This window comes from Bufo bufo, chromosome 11 (genome assembly GCF_905171765.1).
Source record: "Bufo bufo chromosome 11, aBufBuf1.1, whole genome shotgun sequence".
NCBI classification, from domain to species: domain Eukaryota; kingdom Metazoa; phylum Chordata; class Amphibia; order Anura; family Bufonidae; genus Bufo; species Bufo bufo.
The window spans coordinates 101,760,461-101,776,495 of NC_053399.1; the positions used below are offsets into that span (position 1 = coordinate 101,760,461).

Here is a 16,035-nt window from a genome sequence, read left to right on the forward strand (position 1 = left end):
GAGGATTTCTATGGAGAAGGAGGAGGAGGATTTATATGGAGAAGGAGGAGGATTTATATGGAGGAGGAGGAGGCTTTATATGGAGAAGGAGGAGGATTTATATGGAGAAGGAGGAGGATTTATATGGAGAAGGAGGAGGATTTATATGGAGGAGGAGGGGGATTTATATGGAGGAGGAGGAGGATTTATATGGAGGAGGAGGAGGATTTATATGGAGGAGGAGGAGGATTTATATGGAGGAGGAGGAGGATTTATATGGAGGAGGAGGAGGATTTATATGGAGGAGGAGGAGGATTTATATGGAGAAGGAGGAGGATTTCTATGGAGAAGGAGGAGGATTTCTATGGAGAAGGAGGAGGAGGAGGATTTCTATGGAGAAGGAGGAGGAGGATTTCTATGGAGAAGGAGGAGGATTTATATGGAGGAGGAGGAGGCTTTATATGGAGAAGGAGGAGGCTTTATATGGAGAAGGAGGAGGATTTATATGGAGAAGGAGGAGGATTTATATGGAGAAGGAGGAGGATTTATATGAAGGAGGAGGATTTATATGGAGGAGGAGGAGGATTTATATGGAGGAGGAGGAGGATTTATATGGAGGAGGAGGAGGATTTATATGGAGGTGGAGGAGGGGGATTTATATGGAGGTGGAGGAGGGGGATTTATATGGAGGAAGAGGAGGATTTATATGGAGGAAGAGGAGGATTTATATGGAGGAGGAGGAAGAGAAGGATTTATATGGAGGAGGAAGATGAGGATTTATATGGAAAAGGAGGATTTATATGGAGGAGGAGGATTTATATGGAGGAGGAGGATTTATATGGAGAAGGAGGAGGAGGATTTATATGGAGAAGGAGGAGAAGGAGGATTTATATGGAGAAGGAGGAGGATTTATATGGAGGAGGAGGAGGAGGATTTATATGGAGGAGGAGGAAGAGGAGGATTTATATGGAGGAAGAGGAGGATTTATATGGAGGAGGAGGAAGAGAAGGATTTATATGGAGGAGGAAGAGGAGGATTTATATGGAGAAGGAGGAGGAGGAGGATTTATAAGGAGGAGGAGGATTTATATGGAGAAGGAGGAGGAGGAGGATTTATATGGAGAAGGAGGAGGAGGATTTATATGGAGGAGGAGGAGGATTTATATGGAGAAGGAGGAGGAGGATTTATATGGAGAAGGAGGAGGAGGAGGATTTATATGGAGGAGGAGGAGGATTTATATGGAGGAGGAGGAGGAGGATTTATATGGAGGAGGAGGAGGAGGATTTATATGGAGGAGGAGGAGGAGGAGGATTTATATGGAGGAGGAGGAGGATTTATATGGAGGAGGAGGAGGATTTATATGGAGGAGGAGGAGGATTTATATGGAGAAGGAGGAGGAGGAGGATTTATATGGAGAAGGAGGAGGAGGATTTATATGGAGGAGGAGGAGGATTTATATGGAGAAGGAGGAGGAGGAGGATTTATATGGAGAAGGAGGAGGAGGAGGAGGATTTATATGGAGAAGGAGGAGGAGGATTTATATGGAGAAGGAGGAGGAGGATTTATATGGAGGAGGAGGATTTATATGGAGGAGGAGGAGGAGGATTTATATGGAGGAGGAGGAGGATTTATATGGAGAAGGAGGAGGAGGAGGATTTATATGGAGGAGGAGGAGGAGGATTTATATGGAGGAGGAGGAGGATTTATATGGAGAAGGAGGAGGAGGAGGATTTATATGGAGAAGGAGGAGGAGGAGGATTTATATGGAGAAGGAGGAGGAGGATTTATATGGAGGAGGAGGATTTATATGGAGGAGGAGGAGGAGGAGGATTTATATGGAGGAGGAGGAGGATTTATATGGAGAAGGAGGAGGAGGAGGATTTATATGGAGAAGGAGGAGGAGGAGGATTTATATGGAGAAGGAGGAGGAGGAGGAGGATTTATATGGAGGAGGAGGAGGATTTATATGGAGAAGGAGGAGGATTTATATGGAGGAGGAGGAGGCTTTATATGGAGAAGGAGGAGGATTTATATGGAGAAGGAGGAGGATTTATATGAAGGAGGAGGATTTATATTAGGGTTAGGGTTAGGGTTAGGGTTAAGGAAGAGGATTTATATGGAGAAGGAGGAGGAGGAGGATTTCTATGGAGAAGGAGGAGGATTTCTATGGAGAAGGAGGAGGATTTCTATGGAGAAGGAGGAGGATTTCTATGGAGAAGGAGGAGGAGGAGGAGGATTTATATGGAGAAGGAGGAGGATTTATATGGAGGAGGAGGAGGCTTTATATGGAGAAGGAGGAGGATTTATATGGAGAAGGAGGAGGATTTATATGGAGAAGGAGGAGGATTTATATGGAGAAGGAGGAGGATTTATATGAAGGAGGAGGATTTATATGAAGGAGGAGGATTTATATGGAGGAGGAGGAGGATTTATATGGAGGAGGAGGAGGATTTATATGGAGGAGGAGGAGGATTTATATGGAGGAGGAGGAGGATTTATATGGAGGAGGAGGAGGATTTCTATGGAGGAGGAGGAGGATTTCTATGGAGGAGGAGGAGGATTTCTATGGAGGAGGAGGAGGATTTCTATGGAGAAGGAGGAGGATTTCTATGGAGAAGGAGGAGGAGGAGGATTTCTATGGAGAAGGAGGAGGAGGAGGATTTCTATGGAGAAGGAGGAGGAGGATTTATATGGAGAAGGAGGAGGATTTATATGGAGGAGGAGGAGGCTTTATATGGAGAAGGAGGAGGATTTATATGGAGGAGGAGGAGGATTTATATGGAGGAGGAGGAGGATTTATATGGAGAAGGAGGAGGATTTATATGGAGAAGGAGGAGGATTTATATGAAGGAGGAGGATTTATATGGAGGAGGAGGAGGATTTATATGGAGGAGGAGGAGGATTTATATGGAGGTGGAGGAGGAGGATTTATATGGAGGTGGAGGAGGGGGATTTATATGGAGGTGGAGGAGGGGGATTTATATGGAGGAAGAGGAGGATTTATATGGAGGAAGAGGAGGATTTATATGGAGGAAGAGGAGGATTTATATGGAGGAGGAGGAAGAGAAGGATTTATATGGAGGAGGAAGAGGAGGATTTATATGGAAAAGGAGGATTTATATGGAGGAGGAGGATTTATATGGAGGAGGAGGATTTATATGGAGAAGGAGGAGGAGGATTTATATGGAGAAGGAGGAGGAGGATTTATATGGAGAAGGAGGAGAAGGAGGATTTATATGGAGAAGGAGGAGGATTTATATGGAGGAGGAGGAGGAGGATTTATATGGAGAAGGAGGAGGATTTATATGGAGGAGGAGGAGGCTTTATATGGAGAAGGAGGAGGATTTATATGGAGAAGGAGGAGGATTTATATGAAGGAGGAGGAGGATTTATATGGAGAAGGAGGAGGATTTATATGAAGGAGGAGGAGGATTTATATGAAGGAGGAGGAGGATTTATATGAAGGAGGAGGAGGATTTATATGAAGGAGGAGGAGGATTTATATGGAGGTGGAGGAGGGGGATTTATATGGAGGAGGAGGAAGAGGAGGATTTATATGGAGGAAGAGGAGGATTTATATGGAGGAGGAGGAAGAGAAGGATTTATATGGAGGAGGAAGAGGAGGATTTATATGGAAAAGGAGGATTTATATGGAGGAGGATTTATATGGAGGATTTATATGGAGGAGGAGGATTTATATGGAAAAGGAGGATTTATATGGAAAAGGAGGATTTATATGGAGGAGGATTTATATGGAGGAGGAGGATTTATATGGAGGAGGAAGAGGAGGATTTATATGGAGGAGGAAGAGGAGGATTTATATGGAGAAGGAGGAGGAGGATTTATATGGAGGAGGAGGAGGAGGAGGATTTATATGGAGAAGGAGGAGGAGGAGGATTTATATGGAGAAGGAGGAGGAGGAGGATTTATATGGAGAAGGAGGAGGAGGAGGATTTATATGGAGAAGGAGGAGGAGGAGGATTTATATGGAGGAGGAGGAGGAGGATTTATATGGAGAAGGAGGAGGAGGAGGAGGATTTATATGGAGAAGGAGGAGGATTTATATGGAGAAGGAGGAGGATTTATATGGAGAAGGAGGAGGAGGATTTATAAGGAGGAGGAGGAGGATTTATATGGAGAAGGAGGAGGAGGAGGATTTATATGGAGAAGGAGGAGGAGGAGGATTTATATGGAGGAGGATTTATATGGAGAAGGAGGAGGAGGATTTATATGGAGGAGGAGGAGAAGGATTTATATGGAGAAGGAGGAGGAGGATTTATATGGAGAAGGAGGAGGAGGATTTATATGGAGAAGGAGGAGGAGGATTTATATGGAGGAGGAGGAGAAGGATTTATATGGAGAAGGAGGAGGAGGATTTATATGGAGAAGGAGGAGGAGGATTTATATGGAGAAGGAGGAGGAGGATTTATATGGAGAAGGAGGAGGAGGATTTATATGGAGAAGGAGGAGGAGGATTTATATGGAGAAGGAGGAGGAGGATTTATATGGAGAAGGAGGAGGAGGATTTATATGGAGAAGGAGGAGGAGGAGGATTTATATGGAGAAGGAGGAGGAGGATTTATATGGAGGAGGAGGAGAAGGATTTATATGGAGAAGGAGGAGGAGGATTTATATGGAGAAGGAGGAGGAGGATTTATATGGAGAAGGAGGAGGAGGATTTATATGGAGAAGGAGGAGGAGGATTTATATGGAGAAGGAGGAGGAGGATTTATATGGAGAAGGAGGAGGAGGATTTATATGGAGAAGGAGGAGGAGGATTTATATGGAGGAGGAGGAGGATTTATATGGAGAAGGAGGAGGATTTATATGGAGGAGGAGGAGGATTTATATGGAGAAGGAGGAGGAGTGGGATTTATATGGAGGAGGAGGAGGATTTATATGGAGAAGGAGGAGGAGGAGGATTTATATGGAGAAGGAGGAGGAGGAGGATTTATATGGAGAAGGAGGAGGAGGAGGATTTATATGGAGAAGGAGGAGGATTTATATGGAGAAGGAGGAGGATTTATATGGAGGAGGAGGAGGATTTATATGGAGAAGGAGGAGGAGGAGGATTTATATGGAGAAGGAGGAGGAGGAGGATTTATATGGAGAAGGAGGAGGAGGATTTATATGGAGGAGGAGGAGGATTTATATGGAGAAGGAGGAGGAGGATTTATATGGAGGAGGAGGATTTATATGGAGGAGGAGGAGGATTTATATGGAGGAGGATTTATATGGAGGAGGAGGAGGAGGAGGAGGAGGATTTATATGGAGGAGGAGGAGGAGGAGGATTTATATGGAGGAGGAGGAGGAGGATTTATATGGAGGAGGAGGAGGATTTATATGGAGAAGGAGGAGGAGGAGGATTTATATGGAGAAGGAGGAGGAGGAGGATTTATATGGAGAAGGAGGAGGAGGATTTATATGGAGGAGGAGGATTTATATGGAGGAGGAGGAGGAGGATTTATATGGAGGAGGAGGAGGAGGAGGATTTATATGGAGAAGGAGGAGGAGGAGGATTTATATGGAGGAGGAGGAGGAGGATTTATATGGAGGAGGAGGAGGATTTATATGGAGAAGGAGGAGGAGGAGGATTTATATGGAGAAGGAGGAGGAGGAGGATTTATATGGAGAAGGAGGAGGAGGATTTATATGGAGGAGGAGGATTTATATGGAGGAGGAGGAGGAGGAGGATTTATATGGAGGAGGAGGAGGAGGATTTATATGGAGGAGGAGGAGGATTTATATGGAGAAGGAGGAGGAGGAGGATTTATATGGAGAAGGAGGAGGAGGATTTATATGGAGGAGGAGGATTTATATGGAGGAGGAGGAGGAGGATTTATATGGAGGAGGAGGAGGAGGAGGATTTATATGGAGAAGGAGGAGGAGGAGGATTTATATGGAGGAGGAGGAGGAGGATTTATATGGAGGAGGAGGAGGATTTATATGGAGAAGGAGGAGGAGGAGGATTTATATGGAGAAGGAGGAGGAGGAGGATTTATATGGAGAAGGAGGAGGAGGATTTATATGGAGGAGGAGGATTTATATGGAGAAGGAGGAGGAGGAGGATTTATATGGAGGAGGAGGAGGAGGATTTATATGGAGGAGGAGGAGGATTTATATGGAGAAGGAGGAGGAGGAGGATTTATATGGAGAAGGAGGAGGATTTATATGGAGAAGGAGGAGGAGGAGGAGGATTTATATGGAGGAGGAGGAGGATTTATATGGAGAAGGAGGAGGATTTATATGGAGGAGGAGGAGGCTTTATATGGAGAAGGAGGAGGATTTATATGGAGAAGGAGGAGGATTTATATGAAGGAGGAGGATTTATATGAAGGAGGAGGAGGATTTATATGGAGGTGGAGGAGGGGGATTTATATGGAGGAGGAGGAAGAGAAGGATTTATATGGAGGAGGAAGAGGAGGATTTATATGGAAAAGGAGGATTTATATGGAGGAGGATTTATATGGAGGATTTATATGGAGGAGGAGGATTTATATGGAAAAGGAGGATTTATATGGAGGAGGATTTATATGGAGGAGGAGGATTTATATGGAGAAGGAGGAGGAGGATTTATATGGAGAAGGAGGAGGAGGAGGATTTATATGGAGAAGGAGGAGGAGGAGGATTTATATGGAGAAGGAGGAGGATTTATATGGAGGAGGAGGATTTATATGGAGAAGGAGGAGGATTTATATGGAGAAGGAGGAGGATTTATATGGAGAAGGAGGAGGAGGATTTATAAGGAGGAGGAGGAGGATTTATATGGAGAAGGAGGAGGAGGAGGATTTATATGGAGAAGGAGGAGGAGGAGGATTTATATGGAGGAGGATTTATATGGAGAAGGAGGAGGAGGAGGATTTATATGGAGAAGGAGGAGGAGGATTTATATGGAGGAGGAGGAGGAGAAGGATTTATATGGAGAAGGAGGAGGAGGATTTATATGGAGAAGGAGGAGGAGGATTTATATGGAGAAGGAGGAGGAGGATTTATATGGAGAAGGAGGAGGAGGATTTATATGGAGAAGGAGGAGGAGGATTTATAAGGAGGAGGAGGATTTATATGGAGAAGGAGGAGGAGGATTTATATGGAGAAGGAGGAGGAGGATTTATATGGAGAAGGAGGAGGAGGATTTATATGGAGGAGGAGGATTTATATGGAGAAGGAGGAGGATTTATATGGAGAAGGAGGAGGAGGATTTATATGGAGAAGGAGGAGGAGGATTTATATGGAGAAGGAGGAGGAGTGGGATTTATATGGAGAAGGAGGAGGAGTGGGATTTATATGGAGAAGGAGGAGGAGGGGGATTTATATGGAGAAGGAGGAGGAGGAGGATTTATATGGAGGAGGAGGATTTATATGGAGGAGGAGGAGGAGGATTTATATGGAGGAGGAGGATTTATATGGAGGAGGAGGAGGATTTATATGGAGGAGGAGGATTTATATGGAGAAGGAGGAGGAGGAGGATTTATATGGAGGAGGAGGAGGATTTATATGGAGGAGGAGGAGGATTTATATGGAGAAGGAGGAGGAGGAGGATTTATATGGAGAAGGAGGAGGAGGAGGATTTATATGGAGGAGGAGGATTTATATGGAGGAGGAGGAGGATTTATATGGAGGAGGAGGAGGAGGAGGAGGAGGATTTATATGGAGGAGGAGGAGGAGAAGGATTTATATGGAGAAGGAGGAGGAGGATTTATATGGAGAAGGAGGAGGAGGATTTATATGGAGAAGGAGGAGGAGGATTTATATGGAGAAGGAGGAGGAGGATTTATATGGAGAAGGAGGAGGAGGATTTATATGGAGAAGGAGGAGGAGGAGGATTTATATGGAGAAGGAGGAGGAGGAGGATTTATATGGAGAAGGAGGAGGAGGAGGATTTATATGGAGAAGGAGGAGGAGGATTTATATGGAGGAGGAGGATTTATATGGAGGAGGAGGAGGAGGATTTATATGGAGGAGGAGGAGGAGGATTTATATGGAGGAGGAGGATTTATATGGAGGAGGAGGAGGAGGATTTATATGGAGGAGGAGGAGGATTTATATGGAGAAGGAGGAGGAGGAGGAGGATTTATATGGAGAAGGAGGAGGAGGAGGATTTATATGGAGAAGGAGGAGGAGGAGGAGGATTTATATGGAGAAGGAGGAGGAGGATTTATATGGAGGAGGAGGAGGATTTATATGGAGAAGGAGGAGGAGGATTTATATGGAGAAGGAGGAGGAGGATTTATATGGAGAAGGAGGAGGAGTGGGATTTATATGGAGAAGGAGGAGGAGGGGGATTTATATGGAGAAGGAGGAGGAGGATTTATATGGAGAAGGAGGAGGAGGATTTATATGGAGAAGGAGGAGGAGGAGGATTTATATGGAGAAGGAGGAGGAGGAGGATTTATATGGAGAAGGAGGAGGAGGAGGATTTATATGGAGAAGGAGGAGGAGGAGGATTTATATGGAGAAGGAGGAGGAGGAGGATTTATATGGAGGAGGAGGAGGATTTATATGGAGGAGGAGGAGGATTTATATGGAGGAGGAGGAGGAGGATTTATATGGAGGAGGAGGATTTATATGGAGGAGGAGGAGGAGGATTTATATGGAGGAGGAGGAGGATTTATATGGAGAAGGAGGAGGAGGAGGATTTATATGGAGAAGGAGGAGGAGGAGGATTTATATGGAGAAGGAGGAGGAGGAGGAGGATTTATATGGAGAAGGAGGAGGAGGATTTATATGGAGGAGGAGGAGGATTTATATGGAGGAGGAGGAGGATTTATATGGAGGAGGAGGAGGAGGATTTATATGGAGGAGGAGGATTTATATGGAGGAGGAGGAGGAGGATTTATATGGAGGAGGAGGAGGATTTATATGGAGAAGGAGGAGGAGGAGGAGGATTTATATGGAGAAGGAGGAGGAGGAGGATTTATATGGAGAAGGAGGAGGAGGAGGAGGATTTATATGGAGAAGGAGGAGGAGGATTTATATGGAGGAGGAGGAGGATTTATATGGAGAAGGAGGAGGAGGATTTATATGGAGAAGGAGGAGGAGGATTTATATGGAGAAGGAGGAGGAGTGGGATTTATATGGAGAAGGAGGAGGAGGGGGATTTATATGGAGAAGGAGGAGGAGGAGGATTTATATGGAGAAGGAGGAGGAGGATTTATATGGAGAAGGAGGAGGAGGATTTATATGGAGAAGGAGGAGGAGGAGGATTTATATGGAGAAGGAGGAGGAGGAGGATTTATATGGAGAAGGAGGAGGAGGAGGATTTATATGGAGAAGGAGGAGGAGGAGGATTTATATGGAGAAGGAGGAGGAGGAGGATTTATATGGAGAAGGAGGAGGAGGATTTATATGGAGGAGGAGGAGGATTTATATGGAGGAGGAGGAGGATTTATATGGAGAAGGAGGAGGAGGATTTATATGGAGAAGGAGGAGGAGGATTTATATGGAGGAGGAGGAGGATTTATATGGAGAAGGAGGAGGAGGATTTATATGGAGAAGGAGGAGGAGGATTTATATGGAGAAGGAGGAGGAGGATTTATATGGAGAAGGAGGAGGAGGAGGATTTATATGGAGAAGGAGGAGGAGGAGGATTTATATGGAGAAGGAGGAGGAGGATTTATATGGAGAAGGAGGAGGAGGAGGATTTATATGGAGAAGGAGGAGGAGGAGGATTTATATGGAGAAGGAGGAGGAGGAGGATTTATATGGAGAAGGAGGAGGAGGAGGATTTATATGGAGAAGGAGGAGGAGGAGGATTTATATGGAGAAGGAGGAGGAGGAGGATTTATATGGAGAAGGAGGAGGAGGAGGATTTATATGGAGGAGGAGGAGGATTTATATGGAGGAGGAGGAGGATTTATATGGAGGAGGAGGATTTATATGGAGGAGGAGGAGGAGGATTTATATGGAGGAGGAGGAGGAGGATTTATATGGAGGAGGAGGAGGAGGATTTATATGGAGGAGGAGGATTTATATGGAGGAGGAGGAGGATTTATATGGAGGAGGAGGAGGATTTATATGGAGGAGGAGGATTTATATGGAGAAGGAGGAGGAGGAGGATTTATATGGAGAAGGAGGAGGAGGAGGATTTATATGGAGGAGGAGGAGGATTTATATGGAGAAGGAGGAGGAGGAGGATTTATATGGAGAAGGAGGAGGAGGAGGATTTATATGGAGGAGGAGGATTTATATGGAGGAGGAGGAGGATTTATATGGAGGAGGAGGAGGAGGAGGAGGATTTATATGGAGGAGGAGGAGGAGAAGGATTTATATGGAGAAGGAGGAGGAGGATTTATATGGAGAAGGAGGAGGAGGATTTATATGGAGAAGGAGGAGGAGGATTTATATGGAGAAGGAGGAGGAGGATTTATATGGAGAAGGAGGAGGAGGATTTATATGGAGAAGGAGGAGGAGGATTTATATGGAGAAGGAGGAGGAGGATTTATATGGAGAAGGAGGAGGAGGAGGATTTATATGGAGAAGGAGGAGGAGGAGGATTTATATGGAGAAGGAGGAGGAGGAGGATTTATATGGAGAAGGAGGAGGAGGAGGATTTATATGGAGAAGGAGGAGGAGGATTTATATGGAGGAGGAGGATTTATATGGAGGAGGAGGAGGAGGAGGATTTATATGGAGGAGGAGGATTTATATGGAGGAGGAGGAGGAGGATTTATATGGAGGAGGAGGAGGATTTATATGGAGGAGGAGGAGGATTTATATGGAGAAGGAGGAGGAGGAGGAGGATTTATATGGAGAAGGAGGAGGAGGAGGAGGATTTATATGGAGAAGGAGGAGGAGGAGGAGGATTTATATGGAGAAGGAGGAGGAGGATTTATATGGAGGAGGAGGAGGATTTATATGGATAAGGAGGAGGAGGAGGATTTATATGGAGAAGGAGGAGGAGGAGGAGGATTTATATGGAGAAGGAGGAGGAGGAGGAGGATTTATATGGAGGAGGAGGAGGAGGATTTATATGGAGAAGGAGGAGGAGGAGGAGGAGGATTTATATGGAGAAGGAGGAGGAGGAGGAGGATTTATATGGAGAAGGAGGAGGAGGAGGATTTATATGGAGAAGGAGGAGGAGGAGGATTTATATGGAGGAGGAAGAGGAGGATTTATATGGAGGCGGATTTATATGGAGGAGGAAGAGGAGGATTTATATGGAGGAGGAAGAGGAGGATTTATATGGAGGAGGATTTATATGGAGGAGGAAGAGGAGGATTTATATGGAGGAAGAGGAGGATTTATATGGAGGAAGAGGAGGATTTATATGGAGGAGGATTTATATGGAGAAGGAGGAGGAGGATTTATATGGAGAAGGAGGAGGAGGATTTATATGGAGGAGGATTTATATGGAAGAGGAGGATTTATATGGAAGAGGAGGATTTATATGAAGGAGGAGGAGGATTTATATGGAGGAGGAGGGTTTATATGGAGGAGGAGGATATTCTGCTCCAATTAACCCTGTTATCCCCATCCAGGTCTCGTACACAGCTGAGGGATTCTGCGAGCGGAACAGGGATGTTTTATTCACCGACCTTATAGAACTTATGCAGAGCAGTGAGATGTGAGTCTGTCCGTTACCGGCCCGCACTGACCACAGGCGCTGGATCCGCACCTCCTGCAGTGCAGGTGGCGGATTCTGGCGGTGTGCAGCAGCAGTGATTCCCATCGTGCAGTTTTCACCAGTAATCTGAAGCTGACAATCTTGTCTTGTGTCGTTCAGACCATTTATCAGAGCTCGCTTTCCGGAGAATCTCAACGCAGATAAGAAAGGACGTCCGAGCACAGCCAGCAGCAAGATCAAGGTGAGTGACCCCCCTATGTGTGCCGTATCCCCCCGACATCAGTGCAAATGGTGCCTCACAGGGAAATTCATGTCTATGAGGTGGACTGAATGTCTGACTCACTGCATGCTGTCTCTGCATGTCAGGAGGCTTCCAGGTTTCTCAGGGTCTCTCTGTAAGGTTCTGGGTTTCTGTGTCAGGATCTCTCTGTAAGGTTCTGGGTTTCTGTGTCAGGATTTCTATGTAAGGTTCTGGGTTTCTGTGTCGGGATCTCTATGTAAGGTTCTGGGTTTCTGTGTCAGGATCTCTATGTAAGGTTCCGGGTTTCTGTGTCGGGATCTCTATGTAAGGTTCTGGGTTTCTGTGTCAGGGTCTCTCTGTAAGGTTCCTGGTTTCTGTGTCAGGATCTCTATGTAAGGTTCTGGGTTTCTGTGTCGGGATCTCTATGTAAGGTTCTGGGTTTCTGTCGGGATCTCAATGTAAGGTTCTGGGTTTCTGTGTCGGGACCTCTATGTAAGGTTCTGTGTTTCTGTGTCAGGGTCTCTCTGTAAGGTTCTGGGTTTCTGTCGGGATCTCAATGTAAGGTTCTGGGTTTCTGTGTCGGGACCTCTATGTAAGGTTCTGGGTTTCTGTGTCGGGATCTCTCTGTAAGGTTCCGGGTTTCTGTGTCGGGATCTCTATGTAAGGTTCCCGGTTTCTGTGTCGGGATCTCTCTGTAAAGTTCCGGGTTTCTGTGTCGGCATCTCTCTGTAAAGTTCTGGGTTTCTGTGTCAGGATCTCTATGTAAGGTTCCTGCGAGGGGCGCTCTGCTCTGGATTGTCTTGTGACTCAAGTATGTTCTCTTTCCTAAGAAACAAGCCAATGATCTGGTGCAGACGCTGATGAAGTGCACCCCCCACTACATCCGCTGCATCAAGCCCAACGAGACTAAGAAACCGCGCGACTGGGAGGACAGCAGGTAGGTGGAGAGGAAGGGGTTAATCTGATGTGCGGCTCGCAAGTGATATTTGACCGTGAGTCGCTTCTTCCCCTCCAGAGTGAAGCATCAGGTAGAATATCTGGGTCTTCGAGAGAACATACGTGTGCGACGCGCAGGGTATGCGTACCGTAGAGTCTTCCAGAAGTTTCTTAACCGGTATATAGCAGTATGTTGTATGTACGTGTACGGCTGACTTGTTCCCTGGTTCCAGAGGTTTCTTACCAGTGTGTGCTCCTGTAGGTACGCCATACTGACACGGGAGACGTGGCCGGAATGGAGAGGAGACGAGAAGAAGGGAGTCCTCCACCTGCTGCAGGCAGTGAACATGGACGCTGACCAGTACCAGCTGGGCAAAACCAAGGTGTTCATCAAAGCCCCAGAATCTGTAAGTCGGGCGAGGGGTGTTCCACTGACATGGCACCTGGGGGGGGGTCACCGTTCCTCATGGTTTTCTCATGTACGTAGCTCTTCTTGTTGGAAGAAATGAGGGAGAGGAAATACGACGGCTTCGCACGCGTTATTCAGAAAGCCTGGCGTAAGCACACAGCAGTGCGCAAGTACATCCGCATGAGAGAGGAAGGTAGGTGGCCGAGGGAGCGCCCTGGTGGGATCAGTGTGGTCGCCGTCACATAGTCACGATCTACCACCCATTCTGTCACCAGCATCCACCATTGTCCTGAACAAGAAGGAAAGACGGAGGAACAGCATCAACAGGAACTTTGTGGGGGACTACATTGGCATGGACGGCCGGCCAGAGTTGCGCCAGTTTGTCGGACGCAGAGAACGGATTGATTTTGCTGACACAGTGGTGAAGTACGATCGACGTTTCAAGGTAAGGAACCTGTCGGGAACAATTCCTAACATCCTGGCAGACGCTCAGGAGATGCAGGTGATAATGATATCAATACTCGTAGACGCTGAAAAGAGACCTGGTGTTGACTCCCAAATTCCTGTATCTGATTGGCCGAGAAAAAGTGAAGCAAGGACTGGAGAAGGGCCAGATAAAGGAGGTTCTGAAGAGGAAGATAGAGCTGAAGGATATCCAGTCGGTATCGTTAAGGTAATTACCGTGATAGAGTGATTGACAGGGGGATAAATGAGGATCGGGCAGGGGTGTGATGGCCGCTCTCTCCACAGTTCGCTGCAGGATGACTTCCTCATCATCCACGAGGTGCAGTATGACAGCGTCCTGGAGAGCGTCTTCAAGACAGAGCTTCTCAGCCTTCTCTACAAGCGATATGAGGAGAGGATGCAGAAGAAGCTGCTGCCGAGGTTCAGCAACCAGTGAGTGGCTGTAGTCTCTCTTCCGTGGAGAAGTCAACCCTGTCAATGGAACCAGACTTAGATCTTCTTCCCTCCTAGGCTGGAGTTTAAGGTGAAGAAAGAGGGGTGGACACCCTGGGGGGCTGCAGGGTCTCGACAGATCCAGTTCCAGAAAGGATTGGGTGATGTGGCATCCCTCAAGGTCTCTGGAAAGGCATTGGCGGTTAGCATCGGACCCGGGTTACCCTCAGATTCTAGTAAGTAAAATCTGGGTTCTTACATAAGTGTCAGGCATCGAGAAAAACTGGAAGTGACACATTCCTGATTACCTCCACTCTGCAGGACCCACCCGGAAGGATAACCGAAAAAGCCGGTACCTTGGTGGTCAGAGTGGTGCCGTGGGCCGTGGTGAGTAGGATCTGTGTACACGGGAACAGTCCTTCAGGTTCATCGATCACTGGGGCGTCCTGTACATAAATGTCTTCTCTTTGGTCCCTAGGAGCACCAAGAGCCAATGGAGGCAGCAGGAACCCCCAACTCCGGCTGACACAAAGGATGTCCTTCACGTCTAGACAGAGCAGCGTGGAGCAGCCAAGCTTACCAAGACAGGGGGCCAGTCCTATGGCCAAAGCACCACCTGCCAAAATAGACCTGGGCTTCATGAACGTCCCTGATCAGGGAGTGGCAGGGTGAGAATGGCGGGAAGGGTGGGAGAGCAGATGGGTGGTCTCTGGCTAACCCAAAGCAGGTCGTCAATCAGATCAGAAGAGTGGGAAAGGCCAGAATATGGAGTTCAATCAGTAGAACTGCTGGGGGGTCCACATGTGGTGTGAAAGGGGGGTACGGACCCCAGGAAGAGGAGAAGTCACCAAGTGCTCATCTAGGATGGGGTAATGGATCTGCCTTTTCTCATGTAACACAAGCTTTGTCTTCTAGAGTCCTCAGGAGACGTTCCAAGGAAGTGAAACCTGTCCCCGGAGGAGGGAGAGCAAAGCCAACACCTAAACCCAAGCCCCAGCCTCAGCTCCCTCGCTGCCGCGCGCTTTATGCCTACGATGCCCAGGACACAGATGAGCTCAGCTTCAATGCAGAGGACGTCCTGGAGATTGTCCGAGAAGGTGCGTAAGTCCCAATAGGGGCCGGCAAACAAAACCTGGCAGGCATGTAGACCACGGCTCAGTATGGGCTGGCACCCCGGTGGTTGGGTTATAGAATATCCATGAACTCGCTGGGGTGATGTAGGCTTTCTCCCGCCTTGGTCTCAGGCCAGGTCCTCTGTGTCACCTCAGTCACACTGATTCCATCTTGTCTTCTGCAGACCCGTCCGGCTGGTGGCAGGGCAGGATACGAGGCCGGGAAGGTCTGTTTCCAGGGAATTATGTGGAGAAGATCTGACCTCTGTGGCCGTCTGGTGCTCGGCTTCTGGACTTGTACACTGCATCAACCGAACAGAGTTTTTTTATTAATACAGACGGCCGGGGGTCTCCTGGGTCCATACAGGGGCCGGCCGCACTTTTATCGCTCATGTTTTTATATTTGTGCTGAGAAAATTCTCCTATTTATGGAACTGTCAATAAATCTTCCCTCAGCAGTGGCACGCGTCCCACTGGTTTCTCTCCCGCTCGGTGGTCAGGTCCCTGCGGCTGCACTGCTCTGAAGCAGGTCCTGTTCATACACATTCCACCGTATTCCACTGTATCACCGCACATCTGAAGAGCGCCCCATCTGAATAACACAGGTGTCTTTTCCCTTTCATCCTCCATGACGGCATACCATGAGAGATGACCCGCCTCCAACCAGGTAGGGACACGAAGTATAAATTTGACTCTCCTCCGGCTCCTCCTCAGTGTCTTCCTGTCCCTCCAGGTAGGAGATAGGGTTTTCCCTTATGGTCTCCGACCATGAAGAATAAAGAAGATTACCATGTGAGGAGGCAGCAGAGTCCGAACCCTAGTTGAGAGAAACGGGCTCTGGAGACCTGTCTCTTACCTGCTGCTAGCGCGGGCAGACAGGTCCACGTGGGACCGGACA

General features: G+C 47.1%; 1 protein-coding gene across 1 annotated transcript in view; it reads left to right on the forward strand.

The window, feature by feature from the left end:
• The window catches only part of LOC120982016 (unconventional myosin-Ie-like), a 37,334-nt gene extending 21,606 nt beyond the window's left edge, over window positions 1–15,728 (forward strand). Inside the window, exons 15-29 of the mRNA XM_040411875.1 lie at window positions 11,457–11,542; window positions 11,702–11,783; window positions 12,614–12,720; window positions 12,799–12,897; window positions 12,982–13,126; window positions 13,207–13,321; window positions 13,404–13,573; window positions 13,656–13,801; window positions 13,879–14,025; window positions 14,104–14,261; window positions 14,347–14,412; window positions 14,504–14,693; window positions 14,941–15,122; window positions 15,323–15,632; window positions 15,667–15,728. Coding sequence (XP_040267809.1) covers window positions 11,457–11,542; window positions 11,702–11,783; window positions 12,614–12,720; window positions 12,799–12,897; window positions 12,982–13,126; window positions 13,207–13,321; window positions 13,404–13,573; window positions 13,656–13,801; window positions 13,879–14,025; window positions 14,104–14,261; window positions 14,347–14,412; window positions 14,504–14,693; window positions 14,941–15,122; window positions 15,323–15,399 — 1,770 coding nt within the window. The 3' untranslated portion in view covers window positions 15,400–15,632; window positions 15,667–15,728. The remainder of the gene's footprint in view (window positions 1–11,456; window positions 11,543–11,701; window positions 11,784–12,613; window positions 12,721–12,798; window positions 12,898–12,981; window positions 13,127–13,206; window positions 13,322–13,403; window positions 13,574–13,655; window positions 13,802–13,878; window positions 14,026–14,103; window positions 14,262–14,346; window positions 14,413–14,503; window positions 14,694–14,940; window positions 15,123–15,322; window positions 15,633–15,666) is intronic.
• The last annotated feature ends 307 nt before the right edge of the window (window positions 15,729–16,035 follow it).